The sequence below is a fragment of the Erythrolamprus reginae genome, chromosome 7 (genome assembly GCF_031021105.1).
Source record: "Erythrolamprus reginae isolate rEryReg1 chromosome 7, rEryReg1.hap1, whole genome shotgun sequence".
Taxonomy (NCBI): Eukaryota; Metazoa; Chordata; class Lepidosauria; order Squamata; family Dipsadidae; genus Erythrolamprus; species Erythrolamprus reginae.
Genome location: NC_091956.1, coordinates 8,925,795 through 8,950,904, shown reverse-complemented (window position 1 = coordinate 8,950,904; position 25,110 = coordinate 8,925,795). Strand labels below are relative to the sequence as shown.

Genomic DNA, 25,110 nt, shown 5'->3' with positions numbered 1-25,110 from the left:
ACTGCGGTGGTCATTCAAACCAGGCAGTTAAAAAACAATAACAGAAAAATGCAGTGGAATAGAGAAAGAGAGAGACTGCAAAAAGTGGGGTGAATCAAAACGCTGATGCAGGGTTATATATATATTTTTGGCTGGAAGAGCTCAGCAGATGTTCCAGTTCTTGCTGGGTAAATAAAAGGCTTGGTTAAGCAGCATCAATAGCTTTGCAATGTAGAATACTGCAATAGCAGCAAGGAAGAATAGAGCTGTCGGGCCAGCTCTCCAAAACACCCATTCTTTTGCAAAAAATAGCCTAGCAAACCACAGGAAATCCAGAGGCTCCCAAAAGTTCATCTTGGCCCATTTCTCTCCTCTCTATTGCCATCACCCTTCTGGAGGACAGAAGGGAAAAGGGGGACATGATCAAAACATTTAAATATGTTAAAGGGTTAAATAAATTGAGCCGGGGTGGCACAGCAGGTAGAGTGCTGTACTGCAGGCCACTGAAGCTGACTGTAGATCTGAAGGTCAGCGGTTCACATCTCATCACCGGCTCAAGGTTGACTCAGCCTTCCATCCTTCCAAGGTGGGTCAAATGAGGACCCAGATTATGGGGGCAATACACTGGCTCTGTTAAAAGGTGCTATTGCTAACATGTTGTAAGCCGCCCTGAGTCTAAGGAGAAGGGCCGCATAAAAATTGAATGAATGAATGAATGAATGAATGAATGAATGAATGAATGAATAAATAAATAAATAAATAAATAAATAAATAAGGTTCAGGAGGGAAGTGTTTTCAATAGGAAAGTGAACACAAGAACAAGGGGGCACAATCTGAGGTTAGTTGGGGGAAAGATCAGAAGCAACATGAGAAAATATTATTTTATTGAAAGAGTAGTAGATGCTTGGAACAAACTTCCAGCAGACGTGGTTGGTAAACCCTCCGTAGCTGAATTTAAACATGCTTGGGATAAACATAGATCCACCCTAAGATAAAATACAGAAATAGTATAAGGGCAGACCAGATGGATCATGAGGTCTTTTTCTGCTGTCAATCTTCTATGTTTCTATTAAGCCTGAATGCCCGGAGTCCTCGACTTATAACACCCAATGGAGCCACAAAATTTCTGTTGCTAAGTGAAGATAGTTTTTAGGTGAATTCCTTTTTGGGGACTGATAAATTGTGTTGGGCGAACCCAACGAAGTTCGGTGAATTAATCTGAACTTTGTCGTGAAGTTCGGGTGAGTTTGCTGAACCAGAACTTTATCTAAACCCGAACCCAAACAGCAGCAGGGCCGCTGCGGTGTCCTTTTCTGTAAAAATAAACAAGGAGGTAGGAAATCCCACGATGGGATTCCGGGGGTGGGGCTTTGACATCACGGAGACTCCTTCCTCTCCGTTTCAGCCGGTCAGTGTTGTGTTTCAGCCTGAGCCAGATCAAAGACCAGCTGCGTCTCTGCTGGCTCCATGCCCGGGGGAGGCTGAGAGCGGAGAGGAGAGTTCTTGGCAGTCAGATAGTGTAGACAGCAGTCACGAAAGTGAAGGTGATGCAAGGCCTGGGAGCCCTGGGGAAGGGCTCTCTCCAGCAAGTAGCTTTGATTCCCTGGAGTCCCTAGATGATGACGCACAAGCTATCATTAGTATGCGGCAGAGACGCATAGCTCAAAGGAGGAATCAACTGCGTAGATATTATCAGCATTGAATGAGAAACACCAGGGGGTTGGGTGTGGTCCTCATTAGCAGGGAAGGGTTTATAAGACATGAGAACCATCCTATGCAGCGTGGAGTGTTATCAAAGGGGAGTTGGTGTTATCTGCATTTTCTCTCAGTGTTTTTGTTCCTGGCTCGTGGCCCAGCAGCCTTGAAGACTGGTGGGAGGAGTGTGTCTGTTATCTCAACAGCCTCGTCTGCATTAAGGATTCTGTGTTTCTGTATGAACAATTGCCTTCGTGTATCTATTTGGAGTTCCAGTGTTTTCCTGATCTGTAAGGACATTTTCTGTTGGCTTCTTGTCTCTTTACCATTATAAAACTGTGTTTGGATTCAACCGGTGTGTCTGGCTTATCTTTTTGGGTTGGTCATAGCTTCTGGAGTGACCCAGACAGAACAGTCAGGAAGTAGTCTCCGTGATGTCAAAGTCCCACCCCCGGAATCCCATCGTGGGATTTCTCACCTCCTTTTGCTTGCAGCACTGCAAGCAAACGGAGGTGGGAAATCCCACGATGGGATTCCCCACTGTCCTCCCGGGTGGCGGCGTTTCGCGGTGTTCGACCGAACGCCGAACCTGAACTTTACCCGAACTTTTTAAAAAGTTCGGGTTCGCATGCCGAAAACTGCAAAGTTCGGCACGAACCCAAACTTTGCAAGTTCGGTTTGCCCAACACCACTGATAAATACAAAAAAATATTCATACTTTACATTATATAAGGAGAAGTACAGTGTTCCCTCGATTTTCGCGGGTTCGAACTTCACGGATACCCTATACAGTGATCCCCCGATTATCGCGAGGGTTCCGTTCCAAGACCCCTCGCGATAATCGATTTTTCGGGATGTAGTGGTGCGGAAGTAAAAACACCATCTGCGCATGCGCGCCCCTTTTTCCATGGCCACGCATGCGCAGATGGTGTTTTTACTTCCGCACCTGGGAAGACCCAGCAGCTGAGGAGCCGCCTGCCTGTCCGCTTGTCCGCCGCTTTTCAGCTTGTCCGCCGCTTTTCCGCTTGTCCGGCCGCCGCTTTTCCGCCCACCGCTTGTCCGCCGCTTTTTTGCTTGTCCGCCGCTTGTCCACTTTTCCGGCCACCGCTTTTCCGGCCGCTGCTTGTCCGCCGCTTTTCCGCTTGTCCGGACGCCGCTTTTCTTGTCTGCCCGCCGCTTGTCCGCCGCTTGTCCGGCCGCCGCTTGTCCGCCGCTCTGGGAGTTGAAGACCCAGGGAAGGTTCCTTCAGCCGCCCACCAGCTGATATGCTCGGCAGCGCAGTAGCAGCGAGGAGCCGAAGATGGGGTTTCCCCGTTGCCCACGCAAAGGGGAAACCCCATCTTCGGCTCCTCGCTGCTACTGCGCTGCCGAGCAGATCAGCTGGTGGGCGGCTGAAGGAACCTTCCCTGGGTGCCGCCCGCCGCTCAAGAGCAAGAGGGGGAGAGATAGAGAAAGAGAGAGAAGGAAAGAAAGAGATGAGAGAGGGAGGAAGAGAGTGTGAGAGAGGAAGAAGCAAGAGAGAGAAAGAGAGAGAAAGAAAGATGAGAAAGGAAGGGAGTGACGTCATCGGGTGGAAAAATTGCGATATAGCGTTTCGCAAAGATCGAGATCGTGAAACTCGGGGGATCACTGTACCATGGTTTTTCAAAAAATATTAATTAAAAAAATACATCGTGGTTTTTTTTTCTATATCACGTCATCACCAAACTAATAATTTTTGCAAATAAATAAGAAAAAAAATAATTATTGTTAATAAATAATTATGTTTATAAATATCAGGATCACGAAGTGTCTTATTCAATGGTGAGTACCAGTAATAATGGTGAGTAAATGGTTGTTAAGGGAATGGGAAATGGTAATTTAGGGGTTTAAAGTGTTGAGGGAAGGCTTGTAATACTGTCCATAGCCAAAAATGGTGTATTTACTTCCGCATCTCTACTTCGTGGAAATTCGACTTTCGCGGGCGGTCTCGGAACGTATCCCCCGTGAAAATCGAGGGAACACTGTATTATGGATAATTAGATCCAAATTAAAAAACAATATTATATGGAAATTCCTAAATGGATATCACCATAAGAAGCAATAACCTATCCAAATTTGTGGGTACCACAAAGGAACTAGATGGACCATGAGGTCTTTTTCTGCCGTCAGACTTCTATGTTTCTATGTTTCTATGTTTCTAAGATAACCTACCAAGAAAACTTTATTGCTGGCCACGACATGGCATTAGCTGAATCTTAGCACACCGCGGTTAACAGAACAACATTGTTGGGAGGGACTTTGGAGGTCTTCTAGTCCAACCCCCTTGCTCAGGCAAGAAACCAGGAGTGGGCAGCAGGCAGGACGGGGTGGAACATAGTTCCACCGGCGAAAATTGAGATGCGTGTGCAGCTATAGCTGATTGGCGGCTGTCACTTCCTGGATTACTGGTCTCACCTCGACTTTCCATTTCTTCCCTGCTGCTGCTGCGTCTGCGCTCCTTGCTTCTTTCCTCTTTCCTCCTTCCTGGCCTCGGACACGCTTCCCTCTCTCCTGCCTGGCTCCCCTCCAACGTCACACAGTTACCATCGGCCTGAGGTGCAAGCAGAAGGTGTGGGTGGAAGCGGCGCTGGCAGCATTTATGCTTCTGGCAGCACCCATTCACCTAGCTACCCAGCCTGGGGGGTGGAGGTGACCCAGGAAGGAGAGCGTGGGGAACACGAAGCAAATTGTCAGCCCAGCGAGTGACACTGCCCTGAACCATCTGGAGTGGAAAAAACAGCACAGTGCATTTTCTCGCATTTCTGGTTTGCCCATTTGGGCAATTTTTTTCACATATCACACTTCAATAAGGCCTCATGGGCATGGCGGGGGGGGCAATGACGGGGTGCACATGCATGGGGGGGAAGGGGTGTCGGCATATGCATGCATGTTAGCACCCTCCCCCACACACTTGGCCTTCTCTGGATCCCGTCAACTAAACCAGTGTTTCCCAACCTTGGCAACTAGAAGATATTTGGACTTCAACTCCCAGAATTCCCCAGCCAGCGAGTGCTGGCTGGGGAATTCTGGGAGTTGAAGTCCAGATATCTTCAAGTTGCCAAGGTTGGGAAACATTGGACTAAACAATGCAGGTAGGCGGGTCCATGGGGTAGGGCCGCTCTAGGAACCAAATCCGCCCCCCGGATGTCCATACTGCTCCCACCCTGCTGGCCTTCCGAAAGGATATGAAGACCTGGCAGGCCATGAATTTTACATCTTTCATGGCCAGATCGTATTGAATGGTATGTATATGTTGATCTGATTGTTGAGTCGTGGGTTTTAACTGGGCTTACTGTTTTAATTTATATTTGACTTCTTTTTATTGTAAATTGTATTTTTATATTGTTGTAAGCTGCCCTCGGTCCTTCGGGATTGGGCAGCATAGAAGTCAAATAAATGAATGAATGAATGAATGAATGAATGAATGAATGAATGAATAAATAAATAAAATAATAAAATAATAAAATAATAAATATAATAATAAATATAATAATAATAATAATAATAACAACAACAATAACAATAATAATCACTGCCCTATACCATTTCAGACAAATGGCTTTCCAATTTCTTCTTAAAACCTCCAGTCCACAACTTTTGAAGGCTAATTGTTCTCACTGTCAGCAGAATTCCTCCTTAGTTCTAGGTTGGATCACTCTAAGTCTCCATCTGTTAGTTCTTGTCCTGCCCTCGGATGCTTTGGAGAAGAGGTTGACCCCTTCTTCCCTGTGACAGCCCGTCAAATATTCCAAGACTGCGATTATGTTGCCCCTAGGCCTTCGTATACCCAGTTCCAGCAAACTTCCCAGCTGCTGCCTTGAAGTAGCCCAGTCCAGGAAGAAAAACATGGGTTGTTGCAAAATATATCAGCTGCACCTTGTGATCCGTACTCTAGTGGTGCCTTTCACACATCCATCTTGATTTTACACCATGCGTTGTTTGCATTAGGAACCTTCCCAATTGCATTAGGATTAGCCAATCGTTCTACAGGTAGTCCTTAACTTACAGCCATTCATTTACTAACTGTTCAGAGTTTACTAAAAGTGACTTAGGACCATTTTGCACACTTACAACCTTTGCCGCACCCCTATGGTCATGTGATCAAAATTCGGATACTTGGCAAGAATGGAATGGACTAGACTAGACTAGAATAGAATAGAATATTGGAATGAAGAATAGAATAGAATAGAATAGAATATTGGAATGAAGAATAGAATAGAATATTGGAATGAAGAATAGAATAGAATATTGGAATGAAGAATAGAATAGAATATTGGAATGAAGAATAGAATAGAATATTGGAATGAAGAATAGAATAGAATATTGGAATGAAGAATAGAATAGAGTAGTGTAGAGTAGAATAGAATAGAATAGAATATTGTAATGAAGAATAGAATATTGGAATGAAGAATAGAATAGAGTAGAGTAGAGTACAATAGAATGGAATGGAATGGAATAGAATAGAATATTGGAATGAAGAATAGAATAGAATAGAATATTGGAATGAAGAATAGAATAGAATAGAGTAGAGTAGAGTAGAGTGGAATGGAATGGAATGGAATAGAATAGAATATTGGAATGAAGAATAGAATAGAATAGAATATTGGAATGAAGAATAGAATAGAATAGAGTAGAGTAGAGTAGAATGGAATGGAATGGAATAGAATGGAATGGAATGGAATAGAATAGAATAGAATAGAATAGAATATTGGAATGAAGAATAGAATAGAATATTGGAATGAAGAATAGAATAGAATATTGGAATGAAGAATAGAATAGAGTAGTGTAGAGTAGAATAGAATAGAATAGAATATTGTAATGAAGAATAGAATATTGGAATGAAGAATAGAATAGAGTAGAATGGAATGGAATGGAATGGAATGGAATGGAATGGAATGGAATGGAATAGAATAGAATATTGGAATGAAGAATAGAATAGAATAGAATATTGGAATGAAGAATAGAATAGAATAGAATAGAGTAGAGTGGAATGGAATGGAATGGAATAGAATGGAATGGAATGGAATAGAATAGAATAGAATATTGGAATGAAGAATAGAATAGAATAGAATAGAATATTGGAATGAAGAATAGAATAGAGTAGAGTAGAGTAGAGAAGAGTAGAATAGAATAGAATAGAATAGAATATTGGAATGAAGAATAGAATAGAATAGAATAGAATAGAGTAGAGTAGAGTAAAATAGAATAGAATAGAATATTGGAATGAAGAATAGAATAGAGTTTAGTGGAGTAGAATTTCACTGGCCAAGTGCAATTAGACACACAAGGAATTTGTCATTGGTGCAGATGCTCTCAATGTACATAAAAGATAAGTTCTTTAAGAATCATGAGGTACAACACTTAACGATAGTCCAGGTACCAATAAGCAGTGGCATGTATCCATCATGGTTGAAACGTCCCGGGGTCATGTCATCGCCTTTGGCGACCTTCCAAGAAGCAAACTCAATGGGGAATCCAGATTTACCTCCCTAACTTAATTCATGTTACTAACTTAAACAACTTCAGTGATTCACTTAACAAACCATGGCAAGCCAAAAAAAAAAGATCGTAAAATGAGGCAAACTCACTTAAACTGCCTCAATCAGCAGCACAACCTTGGGGCTCAATTTTGGTCGTAAGTGGAGGACTCCCTGTACACTGCATTCCTTCGGATGTTTGCATCGGAGTCTGCAATGGTTGTTTGTAGTCAACCCATCTCTCCCACAGTTCCACCAACTGACATCCCCCTTCTTCAATGAAGCCAACAGCTTCTATTTTCTCTCACCTGGGCAAAAATTCTGCCTTTTTAAAAACCGAATAGAGTCTAAACCTACTTAACAGGGTAAGTGGTGCCCTGAAGACCCAAGGAATAAATAGTCAAGATTTCAAGAGAGCAGAAACCTGAATTATTAAAACCCGAATTATTTTAATTACTCTTTTACCAACCCCTCGCATCCTGGATATAAACTATTTCAACTCCTACCCTCAAAATGTCGCTACAGAGCACTGCACACCAAGACAACTAGACACAAGAACAGTTTATTTTTTATCTATCTATCTATCTATCTATCTATCTATCTATCTATCTATCTATCTATCTATCTATCTATCTATCTATCTAGTCCAATACACAATGAGGGTTTTAGTGGGTATATATCTATATACACATAGTAAAATACATGATGAAGGTTATAGAGGAGATACTCATAGTAAATATATATCTAAGAAATAATAGAAAAAAAGATATAGTAATAGAACATATCAATGAAAGAATAGAAGAAGAGATATAGGAATAGAAGAAAGGTATAGGAGATATAGGAGAGCAATAGGACAGGGGACGGAAGGCACTCTAGTGCACTTGTACTCGCCCCTTACTGACCTCTTAGGAATCTGGATAGGTCAACCGTGGATAATCTAAGGGTAAAGTGTTGGGGGTTTGGGGATGACACTATGGAGTCCGGTAATGAGTTCCACGCTTTGACAACTCGGTTACTGAAGTCATATTTTTTACAGTCAAGTTTGGAGCGGTTAATATTAAGTTTAAATCTGTTGTGTGCTCTTGTGTTGTTGTGGTTGAAGCTGAAGTAGTCGCCGACAGGCAGGACGTTGCAGCATATGATCTTGTGGGCAATACTTAGATCTTGTTTAAGGCATCTTAGTTCTAAACTTTCTAGGCCCAGGATTGAAAGTGTAATCTCGTAGGGTATTCTGTTTCGAGTGGAGGAGTGAAGGGCTCTTCTGGTGAAGTATCTTTGGACATTTTCAAGGGTGTTAATGTCTGAGATGTGATATGGGTTCCAAACAGATGAGCTGTTTTCAAGGATGGGTCTGGCGAAAGTTTTGTAAGCTCTGGCAAGTAGTGTGAGATTGCCAGAGCAAAAGCTATGTAGGATTAGTTCTACAACTCTTGAAGCCCCGAACGCTATCATTCTTCTAAACAAAAAATTCCCTCAACACTGTCAAACTACACTGCTCAAAAAAGTAAAGGAAACACTTAAACAACACAATAGAACCCAAATAAATCAAACCTCTGTGAAATCAAACTGTCCACTTAGGAAGCAACCTTGATTGACAATCAATTTCACCTGCTGTTGTGCACATTCAACTTTGTACAGAACAAAGAGAATATTTCATTCATTCAGATCTAGGATGTGTTATTTGAGTGTTCCCTTTATTTTTTTAGCAGTATATTTACTAAGTCTGCACTGCCATTACAACTAGTTTTCCCCCATCATTCCTATCACCCCTCTCCTCCCATTTATGACTGTATGACTGTAACTTGTTACTTGCATCCTTAAGATTTTTATTAATATTAATTGTTTCCTGCTTATTTGACTCCTATGACAATCATTAAGTGTTGCACCTCATGATTCTTGACAAATGTACATTTTCTTTTATGTACACTGAGAGCATCTGCACCAAAGACAAATTCCTTGTGTGTCCAATCACACTTGGCCAATAAAGAATTCTATCTATCTATTTGTTATAGTTTCCGGTAATTTTCACGCTGGACTACTTACCTACCTACTTATTTGGGATGGCTTTGCTCTCAGCAGCTTGCATTAGCATCCGGTATCTTTCATCGCCAATTTACAGACCCTTTTATTTGGAGAAGTATCTCTCGTCCAGATTTCACCGCTCCAGCGCTTTAGGGTTTTCACTGCCTGCGAACCGCAGTATAAAAAATTCCCAAAGGCGTTGAAGCACCTGAATTTAACTCCCGGAGCGCAAAGCAGCGCGCTTCAAAAGCTAGAAATTAAATAAGAGGAATCCTCCAGGGACTGAGCCAAGCGAGACATTCTGAACTATCTATTAAATGTTTTTTTAAGATGCACTTTAAAAACAACAACAACATAGGCGTGCAACGCATGGCCAAGTCAACACCGGCTCCCCGAAACGCAGAACTTGGCGACCGCTCCGGCGTGCCCACCGCCAAAACGAGGGGCGGGAGAGGCGCCCACGCTTGGCTTACTTACTTACTTAAGAGGCTATCGTGGTGAGAGCCGTTGACCTGTCCATCCGGGTGGATCTGGAGATGGAAGCCGATGCCCACCCTGCAGTAGAGGCTGCCCGTTCGACGCCCGGAGGGACTCCACATAAAACTGCTCATCTCCGAGCCGCCGCTTTGAACTCCCGAGGAAGGTGCGGAAAAGGAGGAGGAGGAAGAGGAGGAGGAGAGAGACGAAGTGGCGGGGCGATTTCCAAGATCGCTGCTGCTGCTGCTGCTGCCAACGTTGTGGCGCTCGGCCTCTCCAAATTGCGCCCGAAGGGGCCGCGGGCGCGCCAAAGCCGGGAGGATCAAGTGGCCACTAAGCAAGAGGAGGAGGAGGTGGAGGCAGCTGGAGGAAGGCAGGCTCATGCTTCCAGCCCGAGAGACGCGCCTGGCATTTTGGAGGAGGAGGAGGAGGAGAAGCGGCGGCGGCTGCTGCTGCTGCTACTCCTTCCGCCGCTGCAGCTGCCGCCGCCGCTGCACCTACAGGGCAGCCGGCCGTGCGCTCCGCCGCCGCGCCGGGAAGGCGGCATAGTCGGCCCCCGCGAGAGGGAAAAGAGCGCGGGGTCCGTCCGAGAGCGCGGCGCTGGCACGGAGATATTTATAACCCGGGTGATCTCACGCGCAGCTCCTCTCGACATGCCTGGAGTTTAAAGGAGGCTGGCTTCGCCAGACCTTCCCGAAGCTGGGGGGGGGGGGGAGGTGGCGGGGGAAGGAGAAGGGCGGAGGTGGAGGCGCGTCTCGCAGGATCACCGATGGGGGGAGGAGAAGGAGGAGGAAGGACTCCGGCCAGGCGCGAGGGTCACCCCTGGTCAGGGCCGGAGTGGCGAAGGAGAGAGCGCAAGCCGGCACTTTTACGCACCAATCGCGCTTTTACGCACCAGCTGGTGGGTTTTTCTTCCCGCCGGGCGAGCTTCCCGAATTGGAAGGAAGAGAGAGAGAAAGAGCGAGCCAAGGTGGAGGAGCTTGGAAGGGAGCGCGGGGGGGGTGGGGTGGTCTCTTTTTGGCGAAGGGTAAAGGAGGCGGGTGCCAGGCTGACGGCCCGCAATCTCGGCAAGCGGCGGTGTAGGCGCTTTAACGGAAGCGCCGACCTCTCCATCCTGCGCTTCTGGGCAGCTCTCCAAAAGAAGATTAATATCCCGCGGAATTCCCTGCTTCATGATTTGATGGGTGCCCAAATTTCTCAATTTGAGGACGCGTGGACTTCATTTCCCAGAATTCTGGAAATTATAAAATTATAAGAAGGACCAGGGGAGACATGATAGCAGTGTTCCAATATCTCAGGGGTTGCCACAAAGAAGACGGAGTCAACCTATTCTCCAAAGCGCCTGAGGATAGAACAAGAAGCAATCGGTGGAAGCTAAACAAGGAGAGAAGCAACTTAGAACTAGGGGGAAATTTCCTGACAGTCAGAAGAGTTAATCAGTGGAACGGCTTGCCTCCAGAAGTTGTGAATGCCCCAACGCTGGAAGTTTTTAAGCAGATGTTGGATAACCATCTGTCTGAAGCAGTGTTGGGTTTCCTGCCTAAGCAGGGGGTTGGACTAGAAGACCTCCAAGGTCCCTTCCAACTCTGTTGTTATTATTATAAGTCCACACGTCTTCAAACTGGGGGGGGGGAGGAATACCAGCGTGGAGGGTTTTTATAAGGCACGACAGGGAAAAGTAAGAAGGGACGTGTCGTGTCCCTATAGCCCTTTAGCCGCTGTTACCTCGAGGCTCGGCGGCTGGGTTTGCAAATAAAAAGGGTGGGGGAAAGCGTGGGTTGCATATATATTACCCCCAGGGGGGAAAGCGACTCCTTTTTCTAGATTCCCAATCCGGATTGCCTTCAAGGATTCGGCAGACCATGTACTGTATATATAAAGCTCACGGATGAGGCTGAGCACACAATCGCAAGGTGGGTGGGACGGCAGATCTAACCAAAGCGACCAGATCACGCGATCGACGTGCTTTGTTGGGGGGTGGGGAGCGGTACCCATTGTCTCATAAAGGCTGGGGACCATGGGATTGAGAGTAGCAAGCAACAAAGTTGCAGCCTTGAAATTGCGACGCCATTTTTCGGGATCTGCCGATTTGGAAAGCCTCGCTTGGAGCAAACGATCCCAGGTGGAAATCCACCCAGGCCTTGGAAGCGCGATCCTTCCGCTGACTCAAACGAGTCGTGAGAAACCTGGATGATTTCTAGTTGGTGATCAAGCCGGTTAACCATTCTGCGGATGCTCGATTGGCAGCACCACAGATGCTGGTGGTACTTTTTCAGTAGTTTCCACCGCCGTAAATGACCCCCTCCTCCCCCCGCGCGCGCAAAAAATAAAAAATAAACAAAAGATTTGGATTTTTTAAAGTGTGGGAAACTTGATATATAACAGCTTCAACTTCGGGACTTTTGCGCTTAAAAAAAAAAAAGCTTAAAAGCGCTGTCTGGACGCCTTCCGTGATACCTACGAATCCAATGCCTCTCATTTCACACTGTGGGCCAGTCTTTCTTGCTGTCCCTGAGTTCGGCGAAAGCGTGGGAGATCCGCTCCCCCCATCACGCGTGTTTAGCTTGGTTAGAGGTCCGCGGAGGGTCTCAGTCATCCAGGTTCGCGGTTGCCCCAAAAGGTGCTTATTTTTCCCCAAGGGGCAACTGTTGGGTTTTTTTTTTCCTTTGAAGGCGTTTCGCTTCTCATCCAGGAAGCATTCTCGGCTCTGATTGGATTGGTGGCCTTCAAGAAGGGCAAATTCCCCACCATCAAGTTAGAGTGGAAGAAGCATCTTGGGTGGCAAGCTAAACGTCTCCCAAGAAAAGCCAGAAAGTCCAGTTGCCTCTTGAATGTGTGTGTATTGGGGGGTGGGGGAAATCTTTGAGATAGCTTGGTTAGATTAACCTGGGTTAGATATTCTTGGTCTGATGGACTCCTGAGTTGGAATGGAATGGAGTGGAGTGGAATTAGAATAAAGAAGGGAAGAGAAGAGAAGAGAAAGAATAAATAGAATAAGAATAGAATAGAGAAGATAAGAGATAGAATACATAGAACAAGGATAGAGGAGAGGAGATATAGAATAGAGTAGAGTAGAGTAGAGTAGAGTAGAGTAGAGTAGAGTAGAGTAGAATAAGGACTATAATTAAGACAAGAGAGAATAAATAGAATAGAAATAAAGTAGAATAGAGCAGAGTAGAATAGAATAGAGAAGAGCAGAGTAGAATAAGAATAAGAATAGAGTAGAGTAGAATAGAGCAGAATAGAGTAGAAATAGAGAAGAGAAGAAAGGGACCTTGGAGGTCTTCTAGTCCAACCCCCCTGCCGAAGCAGGAAACCCTACACCACTTCAGACAAATGGTTATCTCTTCTTAAAAACTTCCAGCCTTGGAGCTTTTACAACTTCTCGAGGTTGTTCTAACCATCAGGAAAGCGAGTCATCCAATCGGGTGAAGGGCATCGCGGGAAGAAGGCAGCCAGAACGTGGGAAGGGCTTGAGAGACCTCGGCGTCCGACTCGCTTCCGCGGGCGAGGCTTGGTACAAAAGGCCGCCTCGGGGTCGCCTCCTCCTTCGGTCAAATTTTACCTCGCCGGGCTCCTTCCGACGGGTTTAGACGACAAGCCCCATCATGCCCAGCCTTCGGCTCCAAAGGTTGGGTGATGGGAGTTGTGGTCAAGCCAAGAAGGCGCCTGGATAAGCAGGGCGTCTCCAAGGTCGGGAGCTGCTTTGTTCTGCGCCCCTGCGCGCTACTAAGCGGACGGCTTGCCCGACCGATGAATTATTCACCCGACGTGGCGATGATGCCAGAGCCGAACGCGCGTCTTTGTCTCCTTCTGCTCGGCCCTGCACGTGAGACCTTGGCTGTCTCTTCTCCGGAGCCCCGACCAGAAGCCGCTTTGGCTGTCTGGTGAGGAAGGCTGGAGGCATAATAATTCATCGAAGTTGTCCCACTTCTTGTAAAAAAAAACAGAACAGAAGGAAACAGAATAGAATAGAAAAATTATGGAATGGAATGGGATGAGATGGGATGGGATAATAATAGTAATAGTAATAGTAATAGTAATAGTAATAGTAATAGTAATAGTAATAGTAATAGTAATAGTAATAGTAATAGTAATAGTAATAGTAATAGTAATAGTAATAGTAATAGTAATAGTAATAGTAATAGTAATAATTTTTTAGATTTGTATGCCGCCCCTCTCCGAGGACTCAGAGCGGCTCACAACAACAATACACAATGTACAAATCTAATGTTTAAAACAATTTAAAACAATTATTATAAAAAACAATCACACAACCTAACAGACCATACATAAAAAACCGTAATAGCTAAGCGGTATATCAGTTTCCCCATGCCTGGTGACATAGGTGGGTTTTCAGGAGTTTTCAAAAGGCAAGGAGGGTGGGGGCAGTCCTAATCTCTGGGGGGGGGAGTTGATTCCAGAGGGCCGGGGCCACCACAGATAAGGCTCTTCCCCTGGGTCCCGCCAGATGACATTGTTTAGTCAACGGGACCTGTAGAAGGCCAACTCTGTGGGACCTTATCGGTTGCTGGGATTCATGCGGCAGGAGGCAGTCCTGAAGATATTCTGGTCCAATGCCATGTAGGGCTATATAGGTCCTTAAGATTTGGGATGCGATGGGATGGAATGGTGGAATGGAATGGAATGGAATGGAATGGAATAGAATAGAATAGAATAGAATAGAATAGAATTGGGAATGGGAATGGGATTGGGATTGGATAGGATTATTTATTGGCCAAGTGTGATTGGACACACAAGGAATTTGTCTTTGGTGCAGATGCTCAAATAAGCAATGAAGAAATATTAATAAAAAATCTTAAGGATGCAAGCAACGAGTTACAGTCATACACAATCATAAGTGGGAGGAAATGGGTGATAGGGATGATGAGAAAAATTAGTAGTAATAGTAGTGCAGACTTAGTAAATAGTCTGACAGTGTTGAGGGAATTACTGTATTTGTTTAGCAGAGTGATGGCGTTGGGGGAAAACGGTTCTTGTGTCTAGTTGTCTTGGTGTGCAGGTCTCTGTAGTGACATTTTGAGGGTAGGAGTTGAAACAGTTTGTGCCCAGGATGTGAGGGGTCAATAAATATTCTCACGACCCTCTTTTTGACTCATGCAGTATACAGGTCCTCAATGGAAGGCCAGTTGGGAGCAATTGTTTTTTCTGCAGTTCTGTAAACAAAACTGTAGGAGGGTGTTATTCCCCAGGGTTAAGGAGAGGAATCAAAGTTTTTGCCATTCACAATATTTTCTGGTCCTTTTTAAAAAAAAAACAAAAGAATGCATACTGCACATAGCCAACCATAAGTTAGTTTCTTTTAAAAAAAAAAATATTTTTATTCATTTATAAAGTTTAAAAAATACATAAAAGAACAAACAAACTTCAGACAATGGATCATCAAATAAACAATAAGGGAGGATGTTTGTAACTTAAGGTTGTATTTCTTGAGCTTGGCTGGGGGGGTTTTTTGCAGATATTTCATTACCTAAACTAGGTAACATCATCAGTGTTAGCTGTAGGGAAGTAACATTTAAAATGACATAAAGAAGCAATGTTTACAAACTAGAAATAAACGGCGCATGGCAAACCCACTGGTCTAAAAACCAAGAGCAAACCCTTCCAGTACTGTTCTGCCGGCATGTCTCAACCGCCTGTAATTACAGGGTAATTAGTCAAGGAAGACACACACCACACGATAGAAGGAAAACTAAAAGTCTTTATCAACAGAAAAACAGAAACAGCTCCCTTTTTAAATGTCACAGGGATTTTCTGATACACACAAGGCACAGAGTAAATGTAATCCAATTGCTCACCCAATAACTGGGAAATTGAGTCCAATTCTAAAGTCCAGAAAGTCCACACACAGTCTTGAACAGCAAAAACCACGATCTTGACGAAACTATGAATCAGATAAACTGCCATGAGGCTAAACCATCAGGCTGCTCTTTTATCTGTAGCACTAATTACAGCAGCCCCACCCAACCACAGGTGGCCTCACTTATCTCCTGTAATAATCCTTCAGTTGTTCCCTCCTATGCATCTCTCTATGCATGCGTGGCTGTGTCATAAGTTCTTGTTCAGAATCCAGGGATAATAAGGATGATTGATCTCCTCCTGGGCTGTCTGCCAAACTCCCCTCTTCCAAGTCACCCCCACCTTCTTCTTCTTCCGAGGAAACTTCACTACCTGACTCTGTCGGCAATAAAAGGGGCCTATGACATGTTGATGTTTCCCCTGCATCCACCTCCACATTCCTTGGAGCTGGGCCAGAGCCAACCACAACAAGTACTGATGATGTTACTTAGTTGGGTAATGAAACATCTGCAGGAAAACAACCAAGGACCCCTCATTAAATAAACACTTTGACTGATACAGTGGTACCTCTACCTTCAAATGCCTCTACTTACGAACTTTTCTAGATAAGAACCAGGTGTTCAAGATTTTTTTGCCTCTTCTCAAGAACCATTTTCCACTTACAACCCCGAGCTTCTGAAACTGTAACTGGAAAAGGCAGGGAGAAGCCTCTGTGGGGCCTCTCTAGGAATCTCCTGGGAGGAAACAGGACTGGAAAAGGCAATGAGAAGCCTCTGTGGGGCTTCTCTAGGAATCTCCTGGGAGGAAACAAGGCCGGAAAAGGTGGGGAGAAGCCTCTGTGGGGCCTCTCTAGGAATCTCCTGGGAGGAAACAGGGCCGGAAAAGGCAATGAGAAGATTCCGTGGGGCTGCTCTTGGAATCTCCTGGGAGGAAACAGGACCGGAAAAGTCAGGGAGAAGCCTCCATGGGGTCTCTCTAGGAATCTCCTGGGAGGAAACAGGACTGAAAAAGGCGGGGAGAAGCCTCTGTGGGGCCTCTCTAGGAATCTCCTGGGAGGAGACAGGGTCTCCACCCTCCCTGTGGTTTCCCCAATCACACACATTATTTGCTTTTACATTGATTCCCATGGGAAAAATTGCTTCTTCTTACAAACTTTTCTACTTAAGAACCTGCTCACGGGAACGAATTAAGTTCGTAAGTAGAGGTACCACTGTATTTGCTGGAGTCTTTTCATCTCTCGCACAGAGTGACTCCAAATCACAAACTTTTTGCTGTAGGTCGGACGTCTTCGACCAGATTCTTTCTTGAGGGATTTTCATCCAGAGATGAATGGGAGATGCCCCCTAAAAATTTAGCAAATCTGTATTCAAAAAGACGCAACAGTCAAAGAATTCTACCCTGCGTTTTATAAATGGGATTGTAGGTCGGAGGTACAAGAAAAAGCATTTTTTATATTCTTGCCATACAGTATATCCGCAACCTCACCATGTCTTGATAGTTTTTTGCACTGAGCCATCTGCGTCTTCTCATGCTATTTTAACCCCTTTCGTGCCAAACCATCTGTGTAATCAAATATTACAAAGATGCCCTCGTAATAAACCAATTTTGGCTTTCCCGAGCAAAAGAAAAAGCTCCATCCACAGAAATTACAGCGGGAGCTTAAAACCCACAAAACCCACAAAGAATAGAATGAGGCGAGCCTGTAAAAAACACAACAACAACAAACTACTTTTGATCTGGGCTGCACGAAAAGCTAGCAAAGGAAAGAACAGCAAATTCTAAACTTAGACTTAGAATAAACTTAGACTTAGATTCTCACTACAATTTTACAATTTAACCATTAACTTATCTCAGACTAATTAAGCTATACCTCCTTTCTTTTTCAGCACTTACTACGTAGATATAAATATATCTTATCTTTTCTACTTATTTCTTTTCTTTTTTTCTTTTTTCTTTTCTACCGAAATATTACTGATACACCCAATAATATATCAATATACCTAGTCGTATTGCCTGATAACGTCTGCTACTTATGCAGATTCCCTCTTCATTCTCCCTCTTCTTTTTTTAAATATACTTTTCCTTTGCGCAATATTTCATATAAATCTAATCCTATTTTTCTACTTACCTTTCTACAAATAAGTCTTTTACTACTCTTACTAATACTTATGATTCCTATGAGCTTTAATTAATACAATAAGATAGATAAATGAATTATTTATAGTAATAAGATACAAATGTGAATATTGAAATTTTGTTCCATCTTGTTACATATACTATGAAATATAATAACATGTGATAAATACCCTTACCCATTTTGAATTCATGTACCCTCCCTTTCCTTCCCCCCATTTATCCCTTGTTAATTAATAAACTTTATTTTTTTTAAAAAAGACTTAGAATAACTTTACCGTCACTTTGAACGTAAACTAATCTACCTATATTAAAATGAAATTTCATTGTAGATGTATCCATGGTCATGTGGCGGGCATGACTAAAGGCCAAAAGCACACAGAATGCTGTTACCTTCCTGTTGTGGTTGGCTTGTAGCCAGGCCCTCTGGCCACGGACTTTGAGCCTAAGGAGCCGGGGCCATTTGGGCATGGCTGGCCTGTGTGGCTGCCAGAGGAGTCCAAGAGTGAACCAGAGGACCAGGGAGAGTCTGGGGGTGAAGAGACTACAGAGGCTATAGAACCCCCAACTGGAGATGTGCAGCCCCCAATTGGGGATTTTCCAGGGTCTGAAGATGGGGAAATGAGGGACCCAATCCTGATTGCTTGGGTGAGAAGGGCAAGAGGCAGGCAGGAGCAGTTGAGAAAGATAAGAAAGGAGAAGTGAGCACAGCTGTGCAGAGTCAGCACAGTATTGAAGGGGAGCAGCTTAGAGGGTGCTCTTTGCAAGAAGTCAACGTTCATGCCTTCAGAGGGGGAAAGCCTGTAAAGAGTGTTTTGCTTGACAAATCTGGATTCAGTGTTGGACATTTATAGGGTTGACCTTGTGAGTAGACTTTTGGCTGGGAACGTAAGAACATAAGAAGAGCCGTACTGAATCAGGCCAAAGCCCATCAAGTCCAGCATTCTGTGTCACACAGTGGCCCACCGATTGTCCATGGGGATCTTGAGCAGAAAGAGAATGCAAACCCCTCCCTTTCCCTTGACCCCGAACAAATGATACCCAAGGGAATCCTGCCTGCCTCAACCAATATAGAGGCGGCACATGGACATCTGTTTCAATAACCACCAATACACTTGGCATCCATGAATCTGTCTAATCCTGCCTTGAAGCTATCAAGGCTGACAGCTGTCACAACCTCTTCTGGAAGTGAATTCCATAAACCAATGACCCTCTGGGTGAAGAAATATTTCCCTCGATTTGTCCCCATTTTCTTACCTATGAGCTTTCGGGAGGGCCCCTTGTCCTAGTATTGTGTGATGGATGGATGGATGGATGGATGGACGGACAGACAGACAGACAGATGATAGATAGATGATAGATGATAGATAGATAGATAGATAGATAGATAGATAGAGATCGATAGATAGATAGATAGACAGACAGACAGACAGACAGACAGACAGACAGACAGACAGACAGATGATAGACAGATGATAGACAGATGATAGATAGATAGATGATAGATGATAGATAGATAGATAGATAGATAGATGATAGATAGATAGATAGAAAGAAAGAAAGATAGATAGATAGATAGATAGATAGATAGATAGATGATAGATAGAAAGATAGATAGATAGATAAATAGATAGATAGACAGACAGACAGACAGACAGACGGACAGATGATAGATAGATGATAGATAGATGATAGATAGATAGATGATAGATGATAGATAGATAGATAGATAGATAGATAGAAAGAAAGATATACATACATACATACATACATACATACAGACAGACAGACAGACAGACAGACAGACAGACAGATGATAGACAGATGATAGATAGATAGATAGATGATAGATAGATAGATAGATAGATAGAAAGAAAGAAAGAAAGAAAGATAGATAGATAGATAGACAGAAAGAAAGAAAGATATACATACATACATACATACATACATACATACATACATACATACATACATACAGACAGACAGACAGACAGACAGACAGACAGACAGACAGACAGATTCCCTTAACAAACGTCTCATTTAATGACATAAATTTTGCACTCTGCTGTGGTTGTACGTTGAGGACAATCTTTCATGCCCTTCCTTTGGATTTAATGAGTACTGAATGCTAATATAATGGGAATCAATGTTTAGGGTTTGTTTGTTTTCTTTCTTGGAAGCAAAAAGAGCACAAAATACGTTCTTTGGCCCTCCCTTACACCTTTTCTCATTGAGGTTCGCGTCTTCGCCCAAAAGGGGATTTTCTGCATGTTTTAATTACAGCAGGTGGTTTTAGCACATGGGTTTTGTATTCCCTGTCATCCTCCCTGCCTTTAGCGGGTAAAGAAACACCTGTCGTCTGGCTCTAGAGAGGAACATCTGCTGGTAGAAATTGGAAATGGTAACAGGAGAGTGTATCAATGGAAGGGGAATATATTTAGAGTTTTCACAAGAAATAGAGAGAAGTTAGGGGGGAGATCCCAGCTGTTTGGAGCAACCTGAAGAGTCCAATGACAGAAGGTGTCAAGGAAGCTTTTAACTTCAGATAGTTGTGGCTAACACATCTGTTAACAAGGGAACACAATGGCAAGATTTGGGATCTGATCTTTTCGAAAATAAATGGAACAGCGGGTAGAATGTCAGCCCCCTGAGCCATGCTTAAACTTCCTGGATTATTACCCCGATTCTTTTAAGAGAGTATGGTAGACAGGTAATGAGGATTGTGAAACACCAAGATAAGACAATGCCATTTTAAATATATATATATTAGATTGTGCAGAAATGGAGAGACCGATGTTAAAGATAACAGAAAAGAAGATACAGTGTTCCCTCGATTTTCGCGGGTTCGAACTTCACGGATACCCTATACCACGGTTTTTCAAAAAATATTAATTAAAAAATACATCGTGTTTTTTTTCTATACCACGGTTTTTCCCGCCCAATGACGTCATACGTCATCGCCAAACTAATAATTTTTGCAAATAAATAAGAAAAAAATTAATTATTGTTAATAAATAATTATGTTTATAAAGATCAGGATCACTAAGTGTCTTATTCAATGGTGAGTACCAGTAATAATGGGTGAGTAAATGGTTGTTAAGGGAATGGGAAATGGTAATTTAGGGGTTTAAAGTGTTAAGGGAAGGCTTGTAATACTGTCCATAGCCAAAAATGGTGTATTTACTTCCGCATCTCTACTTCGCGGAAATTCGACTTTTGTGGGCGGTCTCGGAACATATCCCCTGCGAAAATCGAGGGAACACTGTACAGAAGATACTTTTGAACATGGAATTTGTTCTATAAATGATTGGATAATAGAGATAGATACTTATAAGTTAAGTATCATAAGTTACAGGGGATGGACAAAACAATGGAAACACCTTGCAGCTCTTTTGTGGAATCCAGATTTGTGAAGCTCCCTTCGAACAGTTTTTTTGGGGAAACTGGGTTCTGTATGTGTCTATTGAGCTCTGCAGTTATTTTAAGAGCTGTGGTCTTGTGATCCACTCTAACAATTCGCTTTAGAGTCCGACGGTCTCTCTCAGACAACTTCGACTTTCGACCAGACCTCTGCTTGGCTGAGGACGTTTTCTCTTCTATTTCAAAAGCAGTCATTACTTTTGAGACATGACCTCTTGAAATGCCAAACATTCGGGCACTTTCGGGCCCCAGGGGAAGAGCCTTCTCTGCGGCGGCCCCGGCCCTCTGGAATCAACTCCCCCCGGAGATTAGAACGGCCCCCACCCTCCTTGTCTTTCATAAATTACTCAAAACCCATCTATATTGCCAGGCATGGGGGAATTAAGACATCTCCCCCAGGCTTTTATATTTTATGTTTGGTATGTATGTGCTGTATGGTTTTTTTAATTGTTGGGGTTTTATATATCTTTTTATTATTAGATTTGTTCCATTGCTATACTGCTTTTTATTACTGTTGTGAGCCGCCCCAAATCTTCGGAGAGGGGCGGCATACAAATCTAATAAATTATTATTATTATTATTATTATTATTATTATTATTATTATTATTATTACCTTCCATTTCTAGAAGGTTATAACCAATTTCCTTAAATTTCTGTTAAAAATATAGTTTAAAAAAACATATCAAATAACAGATTATCTTTTTAAAAAACATTAAAATATGTCAAGTTTTGATTGATTTGAACATGGTCAAACATTATGATGCAGAAAAGTCAAGTGTTTCCATTTCTTTGTCCACCCCCTGTAAATGAAACTGTATAAATAAACTGGTTTTTTAAAAATGATTGTGTAACCTGAGCAACCAGGAACAAGGGATGAGGCATTAAAAACCAACCTAAGGGTAGTTCTCAATTTATGACCACAAATGAGGCCCAAACTTCTGTCGCTAAGTGAGACAGTTGTTAAGTGAGCTTTTTCCCATGTTATGACCTTTCTTGCCACTGTTATTAAGTGAATCAGTGCAATTGATGACAGTTGCAGCATTCCCAGTGTTCTGCCGGAGTGTCCCAACCGCCTGTAATTACAGGGTAATTAGTCCAAAAAGACACACACCACACGAAAGAAGGAAAACCAAAAGTCTTTATCAACAGAAAAGCAGAAAAAACTCCCTTTTTAAATGTCAAAGGGATTTTCTGGTACACATAAGGCACAGGTTAAATGCAATCCAATTCCTCCCTCACTCTTTTTCTCTCTCTCCCTTCCTCCATTCCTCTCTCTCTCCCTCCCTCTTTCTCCCTCTCCCTCTCTTTCTCCCTCCCTTTCTCTCTCTCTCCCTCCATCCTTCCCTCCCTCCATCCTTCCCTCCCTCCCTCTTTCTCCCTCCCTCTCTCTTTCTCCCTCCCTCTCTCTTTCTCCCTTCCTCCCTTTCTCTCTCTCTCCCTCCATCCTTCCCTCCCTTCCTCCCTCCCTCTTTCTCCCTCCCTCCCTCTTTCTCCCTCCCTCTCTCTTTCTCCCTCCCTTTCTCACTCCCTCCCTCTCCCTCTCTCCCCTCTCTCTTTCTCTCTCTCCCTCCCCCTCTCTCTTTCTCTCTCTTCCTCCCTCCCTCCCTCTCCCTCTCTTTCTCCCTCTGCTTTTCATTGTCACCCCAGCGCTTTCTACCAGGACAGCAAAATCCTTTCAGAAGGAGGTTCAGTAGGAAAACGACCCTGAAATATTTTCTCCCCTGAACAACTGCCAGCCAGAGCTGAGCTGGAGGAAAGCCTGCTTCCTTTCTTAGATTTTGAGAGTCGGAGGCCAGGACTTTGGGATCTGAGGGCAGGGATCAAATTGCACAGGCTCCCAAACGGACCTCGGCCTCCTGCGGCAGCTGATGTTAGGAGGAAGCTGAGCTGTAAATCCTATGTAAATCCCATCTCCAGGCAGACAGAACCCCTCATCCACAGCCTCCGAGTTTCTGTGCTTGCATGGCCATCAGTGTTGTAGGTCATCTAGTCCAACCCCCCACCCAAGCAGGAGATCCTGCCTACATCATTTCTGACAGATAGCAGTCCAATTTCTTTTTGAAAGTCTCCAGTGATGAAGCTCCCACAACTTCCGAAGGAGATTTCTGCTCCATTGCTCGATTGCTCTCACAACCAGTACATTCCTGCGGGCCATGATATGAACTATCCCTGTCCAATTGTTTCCTCTTACAGAATAGAATAGAATAGAATTTTTATTGGCCAAGTGTGATTGGACGCACAAGGAATTTGTCTTGGTGCATATGCTCTCAGCGTACATAAAATAAAATATACATTTGTCAAGAATCATGTGGTACAACACTTAATGATTGTCATAGGGGTCAAATAAGCAACGAAGAAGCAATATTAATAAAAATCTTAAGATATAAGCAACAAGTTACAGTCATACAGTCAACATGGGAGGAAATGGGTGATAGGAATGATGAGAAAAACTAGTAGAATAGAAGTGCAGATTTAGTAGAAAGTCTGACAGTGTTGAGGGAATTATTTGTTTAGTAGAGTGATGGCGTGTGGAAAAAACCTGTTCTTGTGTCTAGTTGTCTTGGTGTGCAGTGCTCTGTAGCGACGTTTTGAGGGTAGGAGTTGAAACAGTTTGTGTCCAGGATGTGAGGGGTCAGTAAATATTTTCCCCGCCTTCTTTTTGACTCGTGCAGTATACAGGTCCTCAATGGAAGGCAGGTTGGCAGCCATTGTTTTTTCTGCAGTTCTGATTCTCCTCTGAAGTCGGTGTCGGTCCTGTTGGGTTGCAGCACCAAACCAGACAGTTATAGAGGTGCAGATGACAGACTCAATGATTCCTCTGTAGAACTGTATCAGCAGCTCCTTGGGCAGTTTGAGCTTCCTGAGCTGGCGCAGAAAGAACATTCTTTGTTGTGCTTTTTTGATGATGTTTTTGATGTGAGGTGACCATTTTAGGTCTTGAGATATGATAGAACCTAGAAATTTGAAGGTCTCTACTGTTCATACTGTGTTGTCTAGTATTGTGAGAGGTGAAAGGGTGGAAGGGTTTCTCTTAAAGTCTACCACCATTTCTACGGTTTTGAGTGTGTTCAGTTCTAGATTGTTCTGGTTACACCACAAGGATAGTTGTTCAACTTATCTTATGTATATAAACAATGTTATATCTATGTATATTACAAATATGTACAGTACTTGACAAAAGAAATAAATAAATATAAATAAACAACAGGTTTTTCCATCTTCTTTTAGGAGGCAGCTTTCATGCCCCGCCTGGCATATTTTATTTTTGTTAAGTAACTTTGTATTATTATTATTATTATTATTATTATTATTATTATTATTATTATTATTATTGTTGTTGTTGTTGTTGTTGTTGTTATTATTTATTATTATTATTATTTTATTAGAGAAAAGAGTTTTATTTACAAATATATATTACATTCAAGAACATATTAACACACAACAATAAAAACAAGAGAGATGACCTTACTAAGTTGTTTTTACTTATATGTTTTTAATTTTTTTGCAGATTTTCATAACATTAACATATACAGTGGTACCTCTACTTATGAACTTAATTTGTTCTGTAACCAGGTTCTTAAGTAGAAAAGTTTGTAAGAAGCGATTTTTCCCATAGGAATCAAAGTAAAAGCAAATATTGAGTACGATTGGGGAAACCACAGGGAGGATGGAGGCCCTGTTTTCTCCCAGGAGATTCCTAGAGAGGCCCCACAGAGGCTTCTCCCCACCTTTTCCGGTTAAAGTTTTGGAGGCTCGGGTTTGTAAGTGGAAAATGGTTCTTGAGAAGAGGTAAAAAAAAAAAATTGAATACCCGGTTCTTATCTAGAAAAGTTCGTAAGTAGAGACGTTCTTAGGTAGAGGTACCACTGTATATCTTTTCATTATAGTTCCATTCCATTATAGTAATACATTATTAGTTATTAATAGTAGAATTTATTAGTATCAAAAAATTAAATTATTAGTAGCTAATAAATTCATTCTTAGGCAAATTAGTCTATCTCACCTTTTGTTAATAAAAAATCACTTAATTCATTCTTCCCTGTCTATATTCTATCATATCTAAAA

General features: G+C 43.0%; 1 protein-coding gene across 1 annotated transcript in view; it reads right to left on the bottom strand.

Annotated features, from left to right (window-relative positions):
* Window positions 1-10,054, bottom strand: part of FGF5 (fibroblast growth factor 5) — a 34,312-nt gene extending 24,258 nt beyond the window's left edge. Inside the window, exon 1 of the mRNA XM_070756543.1 lies at window positions 9,676-10,054. Within this exon, the coding sequence (XP_070612644.1) occupies window positions 9,676-10,054 (379 nt within the window). The remainder of the gene's footprint in view (window positions 1-9,675) is intronic.
* Window positions 10,055-25,110: the final 15,056 nt, after the last annotated feature.